The sequence below is a fragment of the Lactuca sativa genome, chromosome 5 (genome assembly GCF_002870075.4).
Source record: "Lactuca sativa cultivar Salinas chromosome 5, Lsat_Salinas_v11, whole genome shotgun sequence".
NCBI classification, from domain to species: Eukaryota; Viridiplantae; Streptophyta; class Magnoliopsida; order Asterales; family Asteraceae; genus Lactuca; species Lactuca sativa.
The window spans coordinates 20,892,765-20,914,423 of record NC_056627.2 but is presented as its reverse complement, the minus strand read 5'-3'; the positions used below and the strand labels follow the sequence as shown (position 1 = coordinate 20,914,423).

At 38.3% G+C, this 21,659-nt stretch overlaps 1 protein-coding gene across 1 annotated transcript; it reads left to right on the top strand.

The window, feature by feature from the left end:
• Positions 1 to 5,176: 5,176 nt before the first annotated feature.
• LOC111914848 (4-coumarate--CoA ligase 1) lies at positions 5,177 to 8,071 on the top strand. The gene is made up of 5 exons (XM_023910555.3): positions 5,177 to 6,560; positions 6,684 to 6,882; positions 7,000 to 7,210; positions 7,338 to 7,440; positions 7,775 to 8,071. The coding sequence occupies exons 1-5, from the start codon at positions 5,574 to 5,576 to the stop codon at positions 7,892 to 7,894; spliced, it is 1,620 nt and encodes a 539-aa protein (XP_023766323.1). The 5' UTR covers positions 5,177 to 5,573; the 3' UTR covers positions 7,895 to 8,071.
• Positions 8,072 to 21,659: the final 13,588 nt, after the last annotated feature.

The following is a 21,659-nucleotide window of genomic DNA, read 5'->3' as shown; positions in this document are numbered from 1 at the left end:
GTTGATATGTGGCACATAGTGGTGTGGCAACTGGTTTGGAGTCAAGAAGCTGAGCTCTAGTCAAGATATCATGGGCATACTTTGCTTGAGTGAGGAAAATTCCATTATTGGTATATGTAACTTCAAGACCTAAGAAGTAACTGGGTTTTCCAAGATCTTTGGTAGCAAACTCGTTATTAATACGAGTAATGAAGTTGCGAATGAGAGTGGAATCGTTCCTCGTGAGAATTATGTCATCAACATAAACCATTAGATAGAGAAGAGTAGATCGCTGTTTGAGGATAAAAAGCAAAGTATCAACACAGCTACACTGAAAACCAAGAGAGATAAGAAAAGAGTTTAGTCTTTGAAACCATGCTCTCGGTGCCTGTTTTAGGCCATAAAGTGCTTTCTTCAAACGATAGACATGTAATGGAAAACGTGCATCAATAAACCCTGTGGGTTGCTCCATAAAAACTGTATCAGTAAGTTTTCCATTTAGGAAAGCATTCTTTACGTCTAATTGGTGTAATGGTCAGTTTCGCATAACTACAATAGATAGAAAAATTCGGACCGTAGAAGCTTTAACAACAGGACTAAACGTATGAGAATAGTCAAGTCCAGGTACCTGTGTGAAACCTTGTGCAACTAAGCGTGCCTTGTAACGATCAATGGTGCCATCAGATTTAAATTTTGTGCGAAAATCCATTTGGAACCAACTACATTTGCATGAGATGGTCGTGGGACAAGCTCCCATTGCAAGGCTCGCATTTCCTCATCCATATCCATAAGCAAATGAGCATGTTTAGATGTAGATTTAAATCCCTTAGGAATGGTGGTAGTGAGGAGAACTTGATGAAGACCAGACATCCCAAGATAGGCTAAATCAGCGTGGTGCTTAGGCTTGAAAATACCGGCCTTGGAACGTGTGATCATGGAGTGAGATGGCACCACTAGTGAGTGGGGAGTAAGCTATTGTGATGATAGTGGAGGGCTGTCACCAGGTACCGAAAACTGATCATTAGCAGCGACTGGGGAAGGTAAGACCGTGGGTGCTGTTGGAATGGGCAGACACATCGAACATGGAGTTGTGGCTTTGCACGAGTTATGAGAATTAGCGGGCGATGTGACAACAGGTGCTGGAGTATATGTATTTGTTTGAGTAGTAGAGCTATTTTATCTAGTAGGTTCATTAAATGAAGAGAACAATAATTGAGATGCATCAGCAGACGAGGAATCATTGGCAAATGGAAAGCAAGATTCGTCAAATTTAGCGTGCCTGGTTGTGTAAATACGGTGTGTACTCGAATCTAGACATCTATACCCTTTATAGTTGGTGTTGTAACCAATGAAGATACAAGGGTGGCTTCGTGGGGCTAATTTGTTGGCTGAGTAATCACATAGATATGGAAAAACGCGACATCCAAACACTTTGAAGATGTCATAATTGGAAGGAGTTTGATATAGCACTTTAAAGGGGCTTTTGTTTTTAATGACTTTAGATGGGAGGCGGTTGATGATGTAGACTGCAGAGGTAAAAGCATCAACCCATAATGAAGCCGGTTCATGGCAATTAAATAGCATCGCGAGACCAGTTTCAGTGACATGACGATGTTTACGTTCAACTCTCCCATTCTGTTCAGGTGTGTGGGGGCAAGAGATACGATGATGAGTACCATTTGAGGTAAGGAGTTATTGCACCTTTTTATTTATAAACTCGGTCCCCTGTTAGTTTGAAATTTTTTGACCTTGCATGAGAACTGATTTTGTACGAACAGTAAGAAGTTTGTGAATATTTGTGCAAAGTCAGACTTGAGCTTAAGTGGATAGAACCACGTAAACCTAGAATGATCATCAACAAAAATTACATAGTATAGATAACCATCAGTGGATGGTAAAGGTACTGGGCCTCATAGGTCGCAGTGAATTAGGTCAAGTACATGAGTGGCACGTTTATAATTTTCATGAAATGGCAAGCGTTTGCTTTTTGACAGTTGGCAAAAAGAACATACACCAGGTTTTGGTAAAACAACTATAAGAGATAAAGAACCAGGCTTTTGTAATAAAGAAATAATGTCAAACGTTACATGACCTAATCTACTATGCCATAATTCATAAGAAGCACTAGTCCTTTTATTCCTTAAACTGGCTAAAAACGTCTTATATCCTTGCTCAAGGATGTAAAGACCGCCCTCAACTCTACCCCTTGCGGTTATTTCCTTGGTGCTGCGATTTTGAATTGCGAAAAAGTTATTAGAAAAGAGAATATCAACCGGTGAGTCTCTTGTTAGCTTGCTGATGGAAAGTAAATTCTTGGTAAGGTGAGGGACTACTAAAACATCATGTAAATGTAGTTGATTTATTAAAGAAGAGGTACCAATGTGGGAAATATTTAACACATTACCATTGCCAAAGACCACTTGATTTTGCCCAGAATAAGCTGATGAGGAATCAAGATTTGGCACCGAGTTGGTCATGTGTGTGGAAGCCCCAGAATCAACATACCAGTCAGGACTTGAATGAGTAATGTCACACTGCCTTTTGAAAGCTTGAGCAAGATTAGCATAAATAGTGGAGCTCTTTTGATAAGTAGCAAGATCTGGACACAAAGATGCATAATGTCCATTTTTGCGACATAGTTGGCAGTGCGGTGGGCGCCGCCCTTATCCTCGTCCTCCTGAGTAATTGGCACGACCACGTCCTCTGTTTGAGTGTCCACCTCGATTATTGGATGAAGAGGGAGAGGTAGAGGTGGTAGCGGTGAAGGCAACTGGTGTGGTGGAGGCTGAGTTATGAATGGAGGAGAGAAATAACTCGTGACTTTCCGCCTGGGAGAGGAGTTGGCGGAAGGATGGATAAACAGGAGCAGCACGACGGGCTATTGAAAACGATTCAAAACCGGAGCCTAGGCCACACAGGAACCAGTGAATCTAATCAGTGGTGTCAACAGGGGAACCAATAGCCGACAATTGATCACAAATTGCCTTAAATTTCTTGCCATATTCAGTTACCGTGGAGGAGTCTTTCTGAAGTTGTCTTAGAGAATCACACAGTGTTTGTAGCCTTTCTCTGGAATCATGGTTGTAGGCCTGTTCCAAAGCAACCCAAATCGCACAGGCATTAGACAACCCTAAAGTCTCGGCCATGGCTTCCTTGGATAGCGAAGATTGCAAGATTAAAAGGGCCCTTTTGATCAATTTCATGCCACGTAGTGTAGACTGGATTAGGAGTGGGCTTGCCTTCAACTTCAATGGTTTGAACCGGGGCTGATTTGGAACCATCGACATGGCCAAGAAGGTTTTGATAAGATAAGAGAGGTTGGATTTGATGTTTCCAGAGAAGATAATTTGATGAGTTGAGTTTGATGGTGAGAAGGTGAAGAATAGTGGCAAGAGGAATGGCAAAATCAGATGAAGATGCCATTGAGAAGAAACGAGAAAAAGAATGAGATGAAAGAAAAAGGAAAAAAAAAAGGTGGTATGGCTAGGGTTTGGATAACCAACGCTTGATACCATGTAAAGTAGTATTGCCCTCAATTGTATCTGTATCTTATTGATGTATTTATACACATACAAGATATAAGGAATAATAACAACTAGCTAGATAACATGAAGTTTAAAAGATCCTATCTATACATTTAAATGTTATACGCTAATAGAAACATTGCTATGAGTGATTGTTTTAAAGGACATATCATGTTAAATTGGTTTTTATTTCTGTTGGATGAGTTATGCCTTGATTGAGTTTTTGTATTATGTTTTGAATGCATTTGTTTATTTTCAACCTAAGGATCACATTTTATATGATGCAAGATAGGAGGAAACCCGTAAGTTTTACTTCATTTATTTTCAATTTAAGATCATGCAATCAATTTTGTTTATTTTGTATGAAGTTTGTTTGCGATCAAGTTATATTGAACGGTTTATGATCATGGATTAATAGATTATGTATTTTATATCTTTGCATGAAGTTTAATTCGAGTATAAGTTATATTGAAAGTTTTAAACATGCTTTGTAAACATATTCCATTGCATGGCGTTTGACATAAGTTAAAGTTGTATAAAGTATTTTGAAAATGCAAAGTATGAATTAAATAAAAGATTATTTGAAATGTTTGGTTATTTGATGAGTCTTAAAACCATGTAACTAAGAGACAATTCATATTAAATATTTTATTTGAAATGGCATGTATCTTAGTTTTGGAAGCAAAGATTTAGAAGTATGGATTGCTTGAATAGTTTTAGAAGATAGATAACGTGACGTATAAATTCCTGATTATGATATTTGGTAAATTTTTATTTGCTTACTATAATTGTGTATTTATATGAGTTTGTAACCCCCAAGTTAACGAATATGTTTTGAAAAATGTTTTATTGTGACCAAGTTTGAAAAATACAACTTAATGTAATAAGATGTCGTAAAAGTTTCTCCATTTTAAATGTATAAAAGATAGGGTGTTACATGTGAGGTTTCAGTCCAATTGATGGAAAAGATTTGTAAGACGAGAAAGAATGGGTGTAGGAAGGGTGAGTGAAAGTCGGATACTAACAAATTAAAAATATATTAAAATTCATGATTTTTAATTATATACAAAACAAGTATAATATTTGTATAAAATATATTTAAAAAAAAATAAAAAATGAAAAGTAGTTAAAGACAACCATTTCCTGATTTGTGGTGAGTAAAAGATAAATGAGTGGAAAACTGACATAAGATATAAAACGTAAATAAAAAACGAGTGAGTAGAAAATAAAAAATCTATGGTGAGTACACCCTCCGGTGAGTGGCGTTGAAGTTGATATCCCCGTCTCGAACCGTGTGCAAGACTTTATAAATCAGTTAGATAATATTCATCTTTCACACCGGAGCACGAATATCCGAATTGGGAAATTTCAGAGTGGAGAAATGAGGTGGGACTAACTATCCAGATTAGATGGGTCCGTTTAATGATGTAATATTCATCGATTATTAAGTTGACAAAATTAAATCTGAATCATTTAACTAAGTAATAGATTTGGATACAACTTTATAATGCAAAAGGCGTATGGTAGTTTAAAATTCATTTTCTTTATTTCTTTTGTTAATAATAACAACATTCACAGCATTAATATTCAATTTTACAAGACAAGAAGAAGACACCCAAGAGCTGTTAGAGATTGATCTGGGTTTGGTTTGATTATATTTTTATGTTGTACTTTTCGGTTCTAATTTGATTCGGCTGAGTTGAGTCTCAAACCGATCCCGTTTATGTGTTCCGTGTAGTGTGGTAGGTAGCCAAAAGGAAGAAAGAAAAGAAGTGTCAAGTGTGGCTCCTATGTTTTTCAAGTCAACTTGATCCGATCGGCACCCAACTGGGTGGACCCAACACAACCCTTACCAATAATACCTAACCCATCATCCACCAACCACACTTCCACTCCGATTTTACCCCTCTGATTACCCCTTAATTACCATCCTGTCCTCCTCCACCAACCCCCGCCAACGATCAACTCACCACCAACCTCCGCCATCCATATAAGCGTTTTTCCTCCCGAACAATTTCCAGCAACACACAACAAATTCCACAATACAAAAAAAAAAAAGGATACTTCACGATGGAAGCAAAGACGGAGACCATTTTCCGATCACGTCTGCCGGACATTTATATACCCAAGCATCTCTCTTTGCACGCGTATTGCTTTGAAAATATTTCCAAGTTCAGTGATCGACCGTGCTTGATTGACGGCGCCACCGGTGTTGTATACAGCTATGCTGACGTCGAGCTCAGCTCACGAAAAGTCGGTTCTGCCCTTCACAAACTAGGCATCAACAAGGGTGATGTCATCATGATTTTGCTTCCCAATTCGCCGGAATTTGTCTTCTCGTTCCTTGGCGCTTCCTTCATCGGCGCCGTCTCAACAATGGCGAACCCGTTCTTCACATCTTCTGAGATCCTCAAGCAAGCCAAGGCTTCCGGCGCGAAAATCATTATCACTCAATCAGCACATGTGGCGAAGCTGAAGGACTTCGCATCGGAGAATTCGATCAAGGTCGTTTGCATCGATTCAGCTCCGGAAGAGTGCCTTCACTTCTCGGAGTTGGTTTCCGGCGATGAGAAGGAGCTTCCTGAAGTTGACATCTCGTCGGATGACGTCGTGGCTCTGCCGTATTCATCCGGGACTACCGGATTGCCAAAAGGAGTCATGTTGACTCACAAAGGGCTGGTGACGAGTGTAGCACAGCAAGTCGACGGTGAAAATCCGAATTTATGGATTCACAGCGAGGATGTACTGATGTGCGTTTTGCCATTGTTTCACATCTACTCGTTAAATTCGATCTTGTTGTGCGGATTACGCGCAGGGGCTGCTATTCTCATCATGCAAAAATTCGATATAGTTCCATTTCTGGAGCTGATTCAGAAGTACAAAGTCACAATCGGACCGTTCGTGCCTCCTATAGTTTTAGCAATCGCGAAAAACGCAGACGTTGTGGATAAATACGATGTATCGTCGATTCGAACGGTAATGTCCGGCGCGGCGCCGTTGGGCAAAGAGCTTGAAGACACCGTAAGGATGAAGTTCCCCAATGCGAAGCTTGGACAGGTAGGTAGTCAGTTCATTTCAGATAAATCCAAACCTGGAAGTATTTTTTCCTCAACTAATATACAATCTAGTCCACGCATCTATAGCATTGATGATTGATCTGTTCTGCATGATCGATAACAGGGTTACGGAATGACGGAGGCAGGACCGGTGTTAGCGATGTGTTTGGCTTTCGCCAAAGAGCCATTCGAGATCAAATCAGGGGCATGTGGCACAGTAGTCCGTAATGCCGAGATGAAGATCGTCGATCCAGACACGAATGCTTCTCTTCCTCGGAATCAACGCGGTGAGATCTGCATTCGCGGTGACCAGATCATGAAAGGTCAGTAGAATATCGAAGATCATCATAGATCTGAAATTCTGAATTGTTAATAATTCTTTTACTGTTTTACCTGAGATAAAAAAATTAAAAAGTTCCGGTGGTGAAAATTGATCATAGGTTACCTTAACGATCCGGAAGCAACAAAGAGAACGATCGTAGACGGGTGGTTGCACACCGGAGACATCGGGTTCATTGATGACGATGATGAGCTTTTCATAGTCGATCGATTGAAGGAGTTGATAAAGTACAAAGGATTTCAAGTTGCTCCAGCGGAGCTTGAAGCATTGCTGCTCACACATCCGCACCTATCTGATGCTGCCGTGGTCCCGTAAGTTATCGTCTTCTTAATTACCGGACATTACCATTTACCAGATCGACAATTTGGTGAATTTACTGTTTACAAAATTTATAATAATACTCTATAATTAATAGATATTCAATTATTCATATTTCAGAATGATAGATGAGGGTGCTGGGGAAGTTCCGGTTGCGTTTGTGGTTAAATCAAACGGCTCAACCGTCACCGAGGACGAAGTCAAGCAATTTATCTCCAAACAGGTAATTTTATGTTTCTAAATTTTAACCCATATGTCATTTTGCATTATTTTTTTCTTTGTAATGTCCAAAATTCAACTAAAAAGCATTATAAAATGTATATACAATTTTATTTGCAAAATAAACTTATTATTTTTGTTATCATATCTATATTTAATGTAAATTATTTATTAATATAAAACAAAATAAACATGGGTACGGTCAACCCAACTTAAATGACATATATATTTCCTATTTGACTGAAACGTGTTCAATATATTACCTCGAGTCAAACCAGTAGTGATTATTTTCATGTTGCTACATGTGAAATCATCTATAAATTATTTGTAAATTACAGGTGGTATTCTACAAGAGAATTAACCGTGTGTTCTTCGTCGACACGATCCCTAAATCCCCATCTGGGAAAATTCTTCGTAAGGATTTAAGAGCAAAGCTAGCAGCTGGTATTCCAAAATAATCTATTTGCCCGTTTTTATCTACATTTATTTACGGGTGTTTTTCTTCCAAGTTCAAACGATCAATTATGATGCACACTACAATTTTTAATTTGTAAAAGTACGTTGATGCGTTGTATCTAGTCGATTTAAAATTGTAAGGAAAATTACCGAAATTTAAGTTGAACATTGTTTGTGTATTTGACTTTATTGGGTATAGTTGGATTGTGTTGAAGCTTAGCATTTTCATTTTGACTTAATTTTAGAATCATGGTGCATATTGTATGCATAATAAAGTGTTCCATTACTTTGAATAATGAAGTATATCATTATCTATTGATGTTATGGGGTGATCGAAGTAAGTTAACGAATGGTCGGAACTGACGTGAGGTTATCTTCTATGAGTACATGATTGTATAACCTTCAAAAGATTGACAAATAACGCCAGTATATTATGATTATGCATATAACCAACAAATGGTGTTACTATTGTTTGTGCTTAAGATGATGATGGAGTTCCCAGTTAATATCTACAAAAAAAAATAAAAATAAAAAAAAATAAAAAAATAAAATAAAATAAAATCCCAACTTTCATCATTAGTTTCCTAAAATCAATATGTTGAGCATGGAACCTTTTAACACCCGTAAGTTTAGGGCTAAAACTTTTAATACTAAAATGAATTTATATAAAAAATTAAATTAAAATAATCGAGTTATGAGTATAAATTTTGGTTTAAGTTAAACAAAATTTAATTAAGATTTCAATGCTTGTCAAGTTAAATTCAAAGTTAATTTTTTTTATATTAGGAATGACACTTTGATAAATCCATTTAATTAGAAGATGAACTTAATTGTAAATAATTTTGTCATTTAAGTTTGAGTTAAAGATTAGAGACTAAAAATGTTAACTTTTTTTAACGGCAAATTTAACCTACTCTTAAACTACACCTTAAGTCCACCTATATCCACAACGGAACTTGAACCCTCAACCTTAAGGAAGGAGGGCAACACTGGATAGATACCAAGGTTTAGGGGTAAATCTTGTCAATTATAGACATTCAAGCATGACTTTGACTTAACTTAGTAAAATAGGGCTGAAAATAAATTGTTAACATATTAAATATTCTAGGTTTAAGTTAAATTTTCTAAGATAGAAATGTTATTGAAAGTCATTTTAGGAGCAAAGCTATAAATTAAAAAGTTAAGGGGGGGGGGGGGGGGGGGGGGGGGGGGGGGGGGAGAGAGCGTTACTGAATACGCTGCAAGTTTCACAGAAAAGATGAAGTTTATCCCATATTTGGTACATACAGAACTCTCTAAGGTCAACAAGGGGGGAGGGAGGGGGGTCATACTAGTTTCTATATTCATTTCAAACAACGAAAGGTGGGAGAATGAGTGCAATTCCATTTTGGGATAAAATGGTAAAACTGAAAGTTAATTTGAAGATCTAATGGTGTTTCTAAGCCAATTCATCGAGAAGAACCTCCAGGTATTAAAGTCTAACCATTTGATGTCATTTAAGCTTTTATAATTTTAGGATTATGTAAAAAATCGAATTCAATAGTTAATTCATTGAATAATTTGAATCTAGTGTTGGATTCTAGGCCTAGAACACTAATCTAGTGGTGTAATCTCGTTCTTATGATTGGAATTTTATTTATGAAGCTTTAATTATAGTTTTGACAAAGTTCAAAGTATAGTATTAAAAACCTTCAATTGAGTCGATGGTGGTATATTTATTTTTTTCCTGAAGTTTTGAATCAAATTTGATTATATCACCATTGATATATAATAGAGTTTTATTATACTTTAGAGTTAGGTATTGACATCTTAATTGCAAAACATAAATGAAAAGCAAATATATAAGTCAATTTTGAAGTTTTGAAGTTTAAACTTAAAATTTATAGATGATTACTAAATATATTATTTGATTAGATGGTTATTATTTAAGAATGGTAGTACATGAGATTTATTTAATCAGTTACAATCATTATAAGTCATTAAAAATGGTGTTAGAAACAAATTAAACAAAGCAATGTGCCATTTTTAGGAGTTTTCACATTTTTATGGGATGTATCCACATTTAACTCGGACCAAATAAAAAATTTGTAATGTCCTAGAAGTGTATTTTAATCTATCTTGAGTATGGGGTTATCTGGGGTGTTCATAATGTTATATAAGGTCAAGCATGATAATTTTAAGAGGTTAATAAGTGTCATTAGGTGTATATGAATATAAATAAAGTACTTAAGATTAATTAGGTATGGTATTTAACATAATTATACATGTGTAGGTGGTCATGAACTCTTTTTAAACTTTAGGCATCTTGGGTGGATGTTATACTATACTCTAAGGTGTTCATGAATCATTCTCATACATTGAGAGCTTGTTAGATGTTAGTCTAAACTTAAAGGCGAGTTCATTACCCAAGAATACATGTTCATATTGCATATTGAATTTTGAAATTCCCTTTTGGGTGAATCACTATGTGCATATATTATGCTAAATATTATATATATATATATATATATATATATATATATATATATATATATATATATATATATATATATATATACTAGTCGTTTGCCCGCGCTAAGTGGCGGGTGCGAAATTTTTTTTCAGAAAGTAATTTCTAGAGTTGATATTTTTTTTTTTGCGAAAAAAACTGATAATTTAATTTACATGTTTTATAATAATAAAAAGATTAAATTATAATTTAACTTATAGTTGAATGATTTACGTTGTCAACAATATAGAGATCTTCAAAACAGGTAAGGCCACTAATTTTGATCATATGGTTTTAATTTGTAATAAACTTTATGTAATTATATATATATATATATATATATATATATATATATATATATATATATATATATATATATATATATATATATATATATTTGTGAGAGGATTTTAGTGTTCATTTCAAGTTTCTGTTTTAACCCTTAGATATTCTAACTTCTTTTTCTATCTGTTGGATATTTGAACTTTCTTTTTTCTTGCACTTTACATGTTTTTTTTCTTCACCTTCTAGACTTCCCTTTGCTATCTTTGCTGCTCTCTTTCAGTTTTATATTTTTTCCTTCATAGAATTTATTTTTTGTTTTACCCTTCATCAAAGATTGTTAACTCAATTACTTTTATTATTCGTTAATTATCATTAACGTATAATTAGCAATGGAACAATAAATGAAACCATTCTACAACAAATTTAACAGTAACTTTATTGCAGACCTCTAAAGCTTAAATCAAAAACTCGGTAATAGAATGTAAGCATCGGTTTTTAAAAATGTAGTCTTTTCCTGTTTTCACTATTAAAAATAGAATATTTTTTACTCTGTAATAGAATGTAAGCATCGGTTTTTAAAAATGGTCATACTCTTCCTTAGGGGGTGTGATCAGAAACTCGGGATTCAACAGAATGAGGCAAGTAATGAGTATATAATCGACAGTCTCACAAAGTCATCTTCTGTTCTTGGGTTGGACTTGAAGATTAAAATGGAAGCTGTCAAAGTCAAAGATCCTGCAACATTAGTCAATCATGAAATAAAAAAGTTATATAAGAGAACATATGTTGAATAAATAGATGAAATAGATTGGAGAAGGAGTGAGAATGGATGGAAAATCAGAATAGAGTATTTAGGTATTTTGAACCTTGCACATGTCACTATTTTTTCCGGCAGGAACAGAAGGTGAAGATAGCAATCAAATCAGTAAGTGATACAAGCAAAATACCATGGTTTTGTAAGCAAAATGAATTACAAAGCCACACACCCAATCACATTCGCATGAAAGTAGAATGTAAAATCTATAATTTTACCACAAATGAACTCCATATCAATCTCAATACAAATGCAAATAAGTAATAAACAAAAAATGGGAATCAAGATAAACCTTACTAACAATCGAATCATGTCAAAATGCTTCGAGATGAATATTTCAACTACAATTGATATTGATTGATGGGTGATGGCCAAGACTTGGCTCCTGTATACACAAGCAAACACACAGTGGTGATCTTGCGAGCGAAAACAGAGTGTGACACTTCTGAGAAAGGCGACGACCATAAACATGGGTTACGTGTTCCTCACCCAAACCAGATCAAAGAGGAGTCATTTTAACCCTAAAATCAAGCCCATGCCGAGTCCGACCTCGAGCAGCAAGTGTGCAACGATGAAATATGTATCGTTGTTAAATGAAAACACAAATCAAGAGTCCTTTTTTTTCTTTTAGCAGGAACAAAAGGTGAACGATATGATGGCGGTGGTATTTTAGAAATAGGTGATAAAATAGGTTAAAAATAACGAATTCTAGCTTTTGTTAAAAAAATAGGGGAAAGAGGCCGAGAAATCAGGATTCAGTGAGGTCGAGATCTTAGGATTTAATGAAGACTCGATCATATTAGAGATTAAATGAATTGGGTCAAAAAAATTTATGCATTAAGAATTGTTTATGCCGATAAATGGGGAAAAGATAAGGCCGAATAAAATACGATTAAAAAGATATGCATTAGATAGTTGTAATTTATGTTTAATATACTGGACTATTTAAAAATTTAAGTGGTATAAAGATTTAATATTATTTTATTAATATCTAATTGTACTTTAAGCTTAAACACTTGGACGTCTTAAAAAATATTATTATTTTATTCAATCTATTTATAGAAATAGTTAGATTTATTTTATAAGGTAGTATATATATATATATATATATATATATATATATATATATATATAATATGTCATGAAATAAAGTTTTGTAAAGAATTCTTGAAATGGGGGCACAATTCATTATCTTGGAATTTGACTTTGAACATGGTTATATGCATCCACTTAATATGGATTGGGTCATGGTATGTGTAACATCCATTTTCTGGTTAGTTCAACTAATGACTTAAGGATTTTGAGAATAAAGTTTTAGGGAAAAACTTTTAGCTGTGGCACGATAGGGGAGCCTATCGCGACGGCCACAACATTAAGTAACAACGTAGTCCGGTGTGCATTTCAACATGATGACTGCTAGGCACTAAACCCTAGATCCTGTGTCTTGAGCCCTATTTAAGCAAAGTGTTGATTAGGTTTCATCTCATTTTAGCCTCCGCTCTCTAGAAGAGAAACCTTAGCTTAGTGTGTGATGTTGGTGCAGACTATACCTATCTAGTTTTAAATTTATATCCTAACTACTTATCTACTATTGCACCAATAAACAATGTATCTAGTCGGATTGTAGTATAATAAAGTAAGTTGGGGTTGAACACATGGAACATATTTAATTAACTAAAATAATTACTAAAAATTAACCTAAAACAAGCAAAAGTTAAAAGGGGTTTTTCTATTTGATTTTACAAGTTCAAACAAACTTAAACGTTTAACTAACGATTTTAATAAATATACTAAAAACACTTCCGTTTAGTTTGAATCCACCTTTTCCATATGGTTAGTTACTAATTATGGATTATTAAAGTTGGTTACCAGTTATTATGTAATTAGCAATTCAAGACCAAATTTACTAATATTTTCACCAATTCATGAACTACCTTGTATGGTCATACATAAGCAAAACACAAATTTAGTTATTAATTATAGATAGGCTATGTAAGATTTATCTAAGCAAACACAATTATGGTTACAATTTATGTTCTCTAGCACAACTAAATTTGTTATTTTTATTACTTTTCTAAGATTTGGTCGATTCTAGCTCTAGTAATTTAATGGTCACTAAATCACTAGGTAATCACATTCATGTAAGTTAATGGTCACTAAGCTACACTTAGCTTGGATTCAAGCAACAAAATCACAACTTTAACATGCTAGCTAATGATAATCAAACATAAGCACAAAACCAACTATTAAATCCATAAATGTAATGCCAGTATTTCTAGGCTAAACATTAGTATAATGGTGTAATAGTTAGGGTCAATAATTATAACCTACTTTGAAGTAATAAAGATGAATTATTTGAATATTATGTGAATTCTGTGATTTTTTGTGCATTATACTTATTTATAAGATATAATAAGTTAAGAATAAAAATAAACGTCAAAAATAAAATAATAGATAAATCAAACATCTATAAAGAAAGTTGTAGTGGTCGAGACAAGGATTATGGGGATATAAAGAACGCCGAAATCCGAGTTATAACGAAGAGGTTATGACTCGTCGAAGTTTTGCGACAAAACCGACATGACACCGGGAATCGTAAAAATTGAGTTTATGATAAAGTACTTTTTAGCTTTAGTTGTCTAAAATAAAGTTGTATGTATGTCTCCACCTACATGTGGATATAAAGAACGTCAAAAACGGAGTTCGTATGCAAAAGTTATGACCTTCCAAAGATGTAGCAGTCTAAGGGCATGACACGTGGCAGAAACCCTAATCAGCCTCAAGTCTACGACGTGAACATGAAGTCCATGATGTGAAACTAGTTAAAGACACTATTTGAGGTTATAAAACACGTGTTAAGTCTACAGGAGTGATGTGTTAAGACTCCATGACATGGACATAAGATTCACGACGTGGAAATGTCATCCGGACACCTTTCAAAGCTAGAACACAGATGGCAAGCCTACGAAATGATTCAGCCATGCACCACGACATGGGCATAAGACTCCACGGTGTGAACATGTTTTGGGCAACCTATAAATAGCAAGTTCGACCCTTATTCTTCTTACACCTAAAACTTCTTTCTGTCTCTCATTTGCTGAAAGCATTCCGCATCCTGAGCCCGATGGTCACGAACCGCTGAACGTTTCTAGTTAGATTCTATCAACTCACGCTTCTAAGGTGAGTGCATAGTTACTTTCATCTTACACATATATATGAAGTATTTTATATAAATTACTGTTGGGATTTAGGTACTATAACACTCTTATGGTGCACATACAACTTGTAACATCCCGGAATATCAAGAGTAAAGTTGAAGGGCTAAAAGAGTAAATTGGGAAGGGGAACTCGGCGAGTACATGGGTGGACTCGGCGAGTAGGGTTGCGACTTTGGTCGCGTGTTAAGTGGCCGACTCGGCGAGTCAGCGGATGGACTCGGCGAGTAGGCGCTGAGTGGAGAAAACCCTAAATCCGGAGGATGAGCCCTATATAAAGAACATTATACCCTCTCCCCAGCCTCTTTACCCTCTGTTGAAGTCCAAATAGCCCTAAGACGTGATTATGAGGGATTAGAGAGCAATTGGAGCTTGGAGAAGTGGTTGTTGAAGAAATCTTGAAGGAGAAGAGACTTGGATCAAAGGGCTTTGCAAGGATCCGGATTAATCTTCTCTTGGAGCTTCCTTTTGAGGTATTATTTCATTGTTTGAGCTGCTATTATCTAGATTCATCATTTTGGAGGTGTTAGAGATCATATCTTTTGATGTATTGGAGTTTAGAGGTTAGATCTGAGGTTGTTACCTCATATCTAGAATGGAAAAGGGTTAGAATGCATAAAAGTCCCTGTTTTTGAGTGATTGAAGGAGCTATCTTGTCCCAACCCAAACCCTAGAGTGAAAATGCCTAGATCTCCTTGGATTCACGTAAAGTTTGCCACTTTACGTGATGGATGGCCTTAGGAAGGGTAGATCTATGGTTTGGATCATCTTGATGGCTTGGAAAGCCTCGGTATGGATTCAGACCCGGTGGTACTCGGCGAGTCACATGGGTTGACTCGGCGAGTTGCTTGAAGATAGGTTGGAACTCGGCGAGTTGGATGAAGATGGCCTGGAACTCGGCGAGTTGGAAGAACAACTCGGCGAGTAAGTTGAAGATAGCCTTAGACTCGACGAGTCTGTTCTTGGACTCGGCGAGTCTTGTCGAAGAGTCCCAATCTTTTCTGGTTGAGCCGAGAATCGGTGAGTCAAGGGATGACTCAGTGAGTTGTGTGCGAGTGGACTCAGAGTTGTTGGACTCAGCGAGTCTCGGGGTGACTCGGCGAGTTGGGTCGTGGATTGAAGGAGATGTTGGTCATGGGGACTTGGCGAGTCATCGGGTTGACTCGGGGAGTAGAGTCAGTCAACGGTTGACTTTAACTTTGACCAAGGGTTGACCTGTTGTCTTCCAGGGGTATTTTGGTAATTATTGGTAATTATTGAGTTCAGTGCTTTGGTGTTGTTCAGTGGAGGAGTTCGTGTTTGGAGCAGCTTGGGTTATCTGTTCAGTCGGCAGTTTCGAGGTGAGTTATCCTCACTATATCAACAGGGTCTAAGGCACTAAGGCCGGCCCTTTATCGGATTGAGATTCGGGTATTTGTTGTATGTTATAGCTTTGATATGTTGCATCCTGGTAGCTAGGATGGTATATGTTAGAGACCTGGTTGAGGTCGGTATCCTGAGATGTAGGGTGATGCTATGCTAGTGACCGGTTAGGTTGGTATCCTGGTTAGGATGATATGTTATGTGATCTGTTTGATCGGTTTGTTGACTGTGAATTGTTATATGATTGTATGTTTATGTGCACATGGTTGTTTGGATTGGAGTTGGGTTGAGGCGGGTCCTGCTTTGTGCTGTAGGCCAAGATACCCAGGGTGGACCGGTTGTCCCGAAGGCCCAGCGAGCGGTCTGGATAGGCTGTAGGCCCCAAGAGGGCGGACCAGACGTGCCGAGGCTCGGAGAGTGGACCAGGCCAACTGAAGGCCCGGCGCGGGCGGACCAGTCATACTATAGACTCAGAGAGTGGACCGGGTGGATTGAAGGCCCGGTGCGGGCGGACCAATCACACTATAGACTCGATGTATATGGCTAGACTCGGAGGGTGGACCAGGTGGACTGTTGGCCAGTGTGGCGGACCAGTCACACAGTAGACCCGAAGTACATGGCTGTTCTGTGATCGGATATGTTATGGCATGTTATGCGTGTATGGTATATGTGGTTGGTATTTTGGAAATATCTCACTAAGATTTCGGGCTTACAGTTGTGGTTTAATGTTTTTCAGGTTCTTCAGGAGACCGTGGCAAGGCGAAGGCGTGATCGTACCGCTCCTCATGTTTATGTTGTGATGTGATTCTGGGAATACTCTAAATAAATTGTATTGAAAACCTTTTTATAATAACTATAATGGAATCGGGTTGTTTTTGAAAAATTTAAATTGGTTGGAATTTTTCGGTCGTTACACAACTCTAATAGCTTTGGATCTAAGTTTTCTCTAGTTATACATGCAACAAAATTATCCAAAGCATGAACCTATCAAGCATACAAATTTTGGTACATGAATCATAAAACTAGTTAGGAAAATACCTATTTATTGTAGCTTGTAGTTTTGGCCTTTCAAGAGCTTAGCACCTCAAGTGTGATGCCTCAAATGGTTCACAAACACCATGAACAAAGAAATACTTTGAGAGAGAGTCATGGGGAAACCCTAATCCATACACTTAGGTAATGATCCATATCTCATGTGGGTTAACTCTTCATGGATACTTACATAAACTTAGCCCATCATGGATCAATAGCCCAAACAATATATATCACTGATTTACATAATCAGTCCCCGTTAATTTAATTAGTCTCTTTTGATCACCAAATTAATTCTAAATTAATTCTTGATCAATACTAATTAAATATTATGATTTCTCAATTAATATATTATACTTATAATATATTAGTAAATCATAAATAGCCTCTTTCTCAAATATTCATCCTATCAGATTGTTCTGGTGAAGGCAACCCAAATGGACCATGCTTGTAACACCCTGTTTATTTAATAAATAAATTAATTAATTGATGAATGTATAGTAGCCCTAAAATCAATAATTATATAGCAGTGTGTTGGTCTCGAGAAGCTAATTGTCATAAATTTAGAAGTTGGGGGTTAAAAGTGTAAATTCCAGATTGAGGTTGTAAATTTATGAAGATAAGGCCTCCGTAGTAATCATTGGATTTAAATTGAAAAGAAATTAGAATGTTGAGGGCTAAAGGGTAAATTCTGGACCTTAATTGAAAATAATTTGTCAAGCAAGGGGTGTTTTGTAAATCTCAGACTTAATTAGTAAAGATTTTCAGGGACAGGTTTTAAAAGGTAAGTTTGAGGCTTAATTTGTAAGGATCCTATGGGGTAGGGATCAGACTTGTAAATATGCTAAAGTTTGAAAATGGTCAGGGTTTAAAACCCGCCACCCTTATCATATCAAACCGTAATTGAATAATAGCAGGCGCCACTCCCTTCTTCTATCGACGACACCGCACCATCGATCTCGCTCACCTCCACCATCTCCGGCGCCGCCAACTCCATGTTACCGCCATCATCGAACGTTGCAACTGCTTCCTTCCGGTGAGAACGGGTCGACGACGTGACTGTTAACTCCACCGTTATCCTTCTCCTTCTTTCTGTCACCACCAGTAGCCACCGAGACGATCGTTGATACAACCCCAGCTGTCTTCGCCTCCGACTCCATTCCACATCAGCGAGTCGCCACCGCTACCGCCGTTCAAGCAATCTTCTGTTTCAGTGCTCCGGTCGAGATTTGCTGCCATTAGGAGGGACCAACTGCATTCGTATGGTTCATGGGTTCGCATTAGGGTGTGTTGCTACTTCACCTGGAAGAGCAGGTGTGTGTTGTGGGCCGGAAACCAAGAACAAGAACCAACATGGCCGCCATCCATGGTGGTTGCGTCGCTGCCATCCCAAAAAAAGTGGTTGTCATCGCTATGTGCCACCAAGTGGGTGGCCAGGGTTGTTTTGTAATCAGTTAGTGCATATGTGCATTATTTCAGTGATGTACAATTGGGTTTGTTGTCCGGATAGATCAAGAAAGCCACTGTCACCCTCTACCACCATCGGCCACCACTAGGGTGGCTGTGTGTGTAGTTAGCTTAGTTAATGTGTGTGTGTGTGTGTGTTAGTTTTGGAGTAAAACTTGTAATTGTAATTAGCAAAAGATGAAATGAAAAGAACCATAACCACCACCGTAAGGTGGTGGCCGCCGCCGTGAGCCGCCATTGACCACGACTACCTGAGGTGGTAGTGGGTGGTTCCCCACTAGCAAAACCCTAATGGGCTTAAAGATTAGTTTTGGGCCTATTGGGCCATGTTTGGGTGGGAAACCCTAATTAGGGTTTAGAAAACCCTAATTCTTGATACTTTGGGCCTTGGACTTATTTGGACCCACTTTTGGGCTTTGGAGATTGGATTGTGTATTAAGCCCAACTACACCATATGATTTATCTAGCAGAGTAAAGGACTTAATGGATTAAGCCCTTAATGGGTTATGTGAGAAACACTTAACCCTAATCGTCATTTTATGTGAAACCCTAATTTCACTTGGGCCTTTCTATTGGGTTTTGGTAATTAGGCCAATAATGGGCCATCCGAGAATGATCATGTGGACTAGATCAATTAGATGGGCTTTAGGGTAAGGCCAATTTGGAAAATTGGGCCATAGATGGGCCATAGTTTGGGCCTAGATGGTTGTATGATATTGGGCCCTTAGAACGAGACATGTTGGACTGGACTGAATAATTGGGCCTTAAATGAGACCATGTAAAGGTTTGGGCCCAATTTGAAAAATTAGGCCATATGTTGGGCTTTGAGTCATAGTTGGACTTTTGGGCCTTTAGATTGGGCCTTGGGCTTGAATCAAGCCAACTTAGGGGTAAAGCAGTATTTATCCCAAGTATGTACATATGGTTATGTGTGGGAACCGAATTATTAATTGGGTGCTGTATTGATGTTGACAGATTTGGGAATCTGTCATCCAGAAGCTAGGGTTTTGTCATCAGAATTTTAGCAATGAGATGTGAGTTTCCTTCCAGTAGGAACAGGTCTATGGCCACAATGCTGGCCCGTTTAGATAGCAGTAGTTTCGGACTGCGGTCCGATGCCGGGGTGGTCTCGAGAAGTAGTTCAGTATGTTTGATGTCTTTGTGATTCAGGCATGTCTATGTGTTATGTGTTCCGGACTGCGGTCCGATGTGGTATGCAGTATGTGTTATTGTTATACGTTATGATTATGTTATGCTATGTTTAGTCAGTTTCGGACTTTGGTCCGATGTAGTAGGCAAGGCCCTAGTTAGTTTCGGACTTCGATCCAATGCAGTGGGCAAGGCCCTAGTTAGTTCCAGACTTTGGTCCGATGCAGTGGTCAAGGCCCTAGTTAGTTCCGGACTTCAGTCCGATGTAGTGGGCAAGGCCCTAGTTAGTTCCGAACTTCGGTCTGATGCAGTGGGCAAGGCCCCAGTCAGTTTCAGACTTCAGTCTGATGCAGAGGGCAAGGCCCTAGTCAGTTCCGGACATTGGTCCGATGCAGAGGGCAAGGCCCTAGTCAGTTCCGGACATTGGTCCAATGTAGAGGGCAAGGCCCTAGTTAGTTCCGGACGTCGGTCCGATGCAGTGGGCAAGGCCCTAGTCAGTTCCGGACTTCGGTCTGATGCAGTGGGCAAGGCCCAGTATGTGCTTTATATGTTATTTGTAACAACCGACAATTCCAACCAGTTTAAACTTTTCAATAACAACCCGATTTCATTAAATTATTACAAAAAGGTTTTCAATACAATTAATTTAGAGTATTCACAGAATCACATCACAAAACATAAACATGAGGAGCGGTACGATCACGCCTTTGCCTTGCCACAGTCTCCTGAAGAACCTGAAAACATTAAACCACAACTGTAAGCCCGAAAGCTTAGTGAGATATCCCCAAAATACCAACCACATATACCATACATGCATAACATGCCATATCATAACCGATCACAGAATAGCCATGCACTTTGGGTCTCCTGTGTGACTGGTCCGCCGCACCGGCCAACAGTCCACCTGGTCCACCCTCCGAGTCTAACCATATAAATCGAGTCTGCAGTGTGATTGGTCCGCCCGCACCGGGCCTTCAATCCACCTGGTCCACTCTCTGAGTCTACAGTATGACTGGTCCGCCCGCACCGGGCCTTCAGTCGGCCTGGTCCACTCTCTGAGCCTCGGCACATCTGGTCCGCCCTCTTGGGGCCTACAGCCTATCCGGACCACTCGCTGGGCCTTCGGTACAACCGGTCCCCCCTGGGTATCTTGGCCTACAGCACAAAGCAGGACCCGCCTCAACCAAATCCCCAGTCCAACAACCATGCACATAAACATACAATCATATAACAATTCACAGTCAACAAGTCGATCTAACAAATCACACAACATATCATCATCCTTACCAGGATACCGACCTAACCGGTCACTAGCATAGCATCACCCTACATAACAGGATACCGACCTTAAACAGGTCTCTAACATATACCATCCTAGCTACCAGGATCCAAGCATAACAAGCCATAACATAACAACAAATACCCGGATCTCAATCCGATAAAGGGACGGCCTCGGTGCCTTAGACCCTGTTGATATAGTGAGGATAACTCACCTCGCATCTACCGACTGAACAGATAAACCCGAGCTGCTCCGACCACTGATATGATCTCCACCACCGGCCAACCACCAAAACACTGAACTCCAAACAATATCCAACAATTACCAAAATGCCCCTGGAAGATAACCGAACCACCCTTGGTCAAAGACAAGTCAAAGTCAACCCCTGACTGACTCTACTCGCCGAGTCAACCCGATGACTCGCCGAGTCCCCATGCTCAGAATTTCCCCCAATCCGCGACTCAACTCGCCGAGTCACCTCGAGACTCGCCGAGTCTAACAACTCTGAGTCCTTCCTCACTCGACTCACCGAGTCGTCCCTTGACTCACTGATACACAGCTCACCCTGAAGAAGGATTAATACCTCACGACCAGACTCGCCGAGTCTAAGGCTATCTTCAACCTACTCGCCGAGTTGTTCTTCCAACTCGCCGAGTTCCAGTCCATCTTCAAGCAA

Excerpts from the sequence above, each read along its gene's own strand:
- LOC111914848 (XM_023910555.3), top strand. The coding sequence starts at position 5,574 with ATGGAAGCAAAGACGGAGACCATTTTCCGATCACGTCTGCCGGACATT. Across the intron at positions 6,883-6,999 it reads CGGTGACCAGATCATGAAAG|GTTACCTTAACGATCCGGAA; the intron begins GTCAGTAGAATA and ends AATTGATCATAG. Across the intron at positions 7,441-7,774 it reads AGCAATTTATCTCCAAACAG|GTGGTATTCTACAAGAGAAT; the intron begins GTAATTTTATGT and ends TGTAAATTACAG.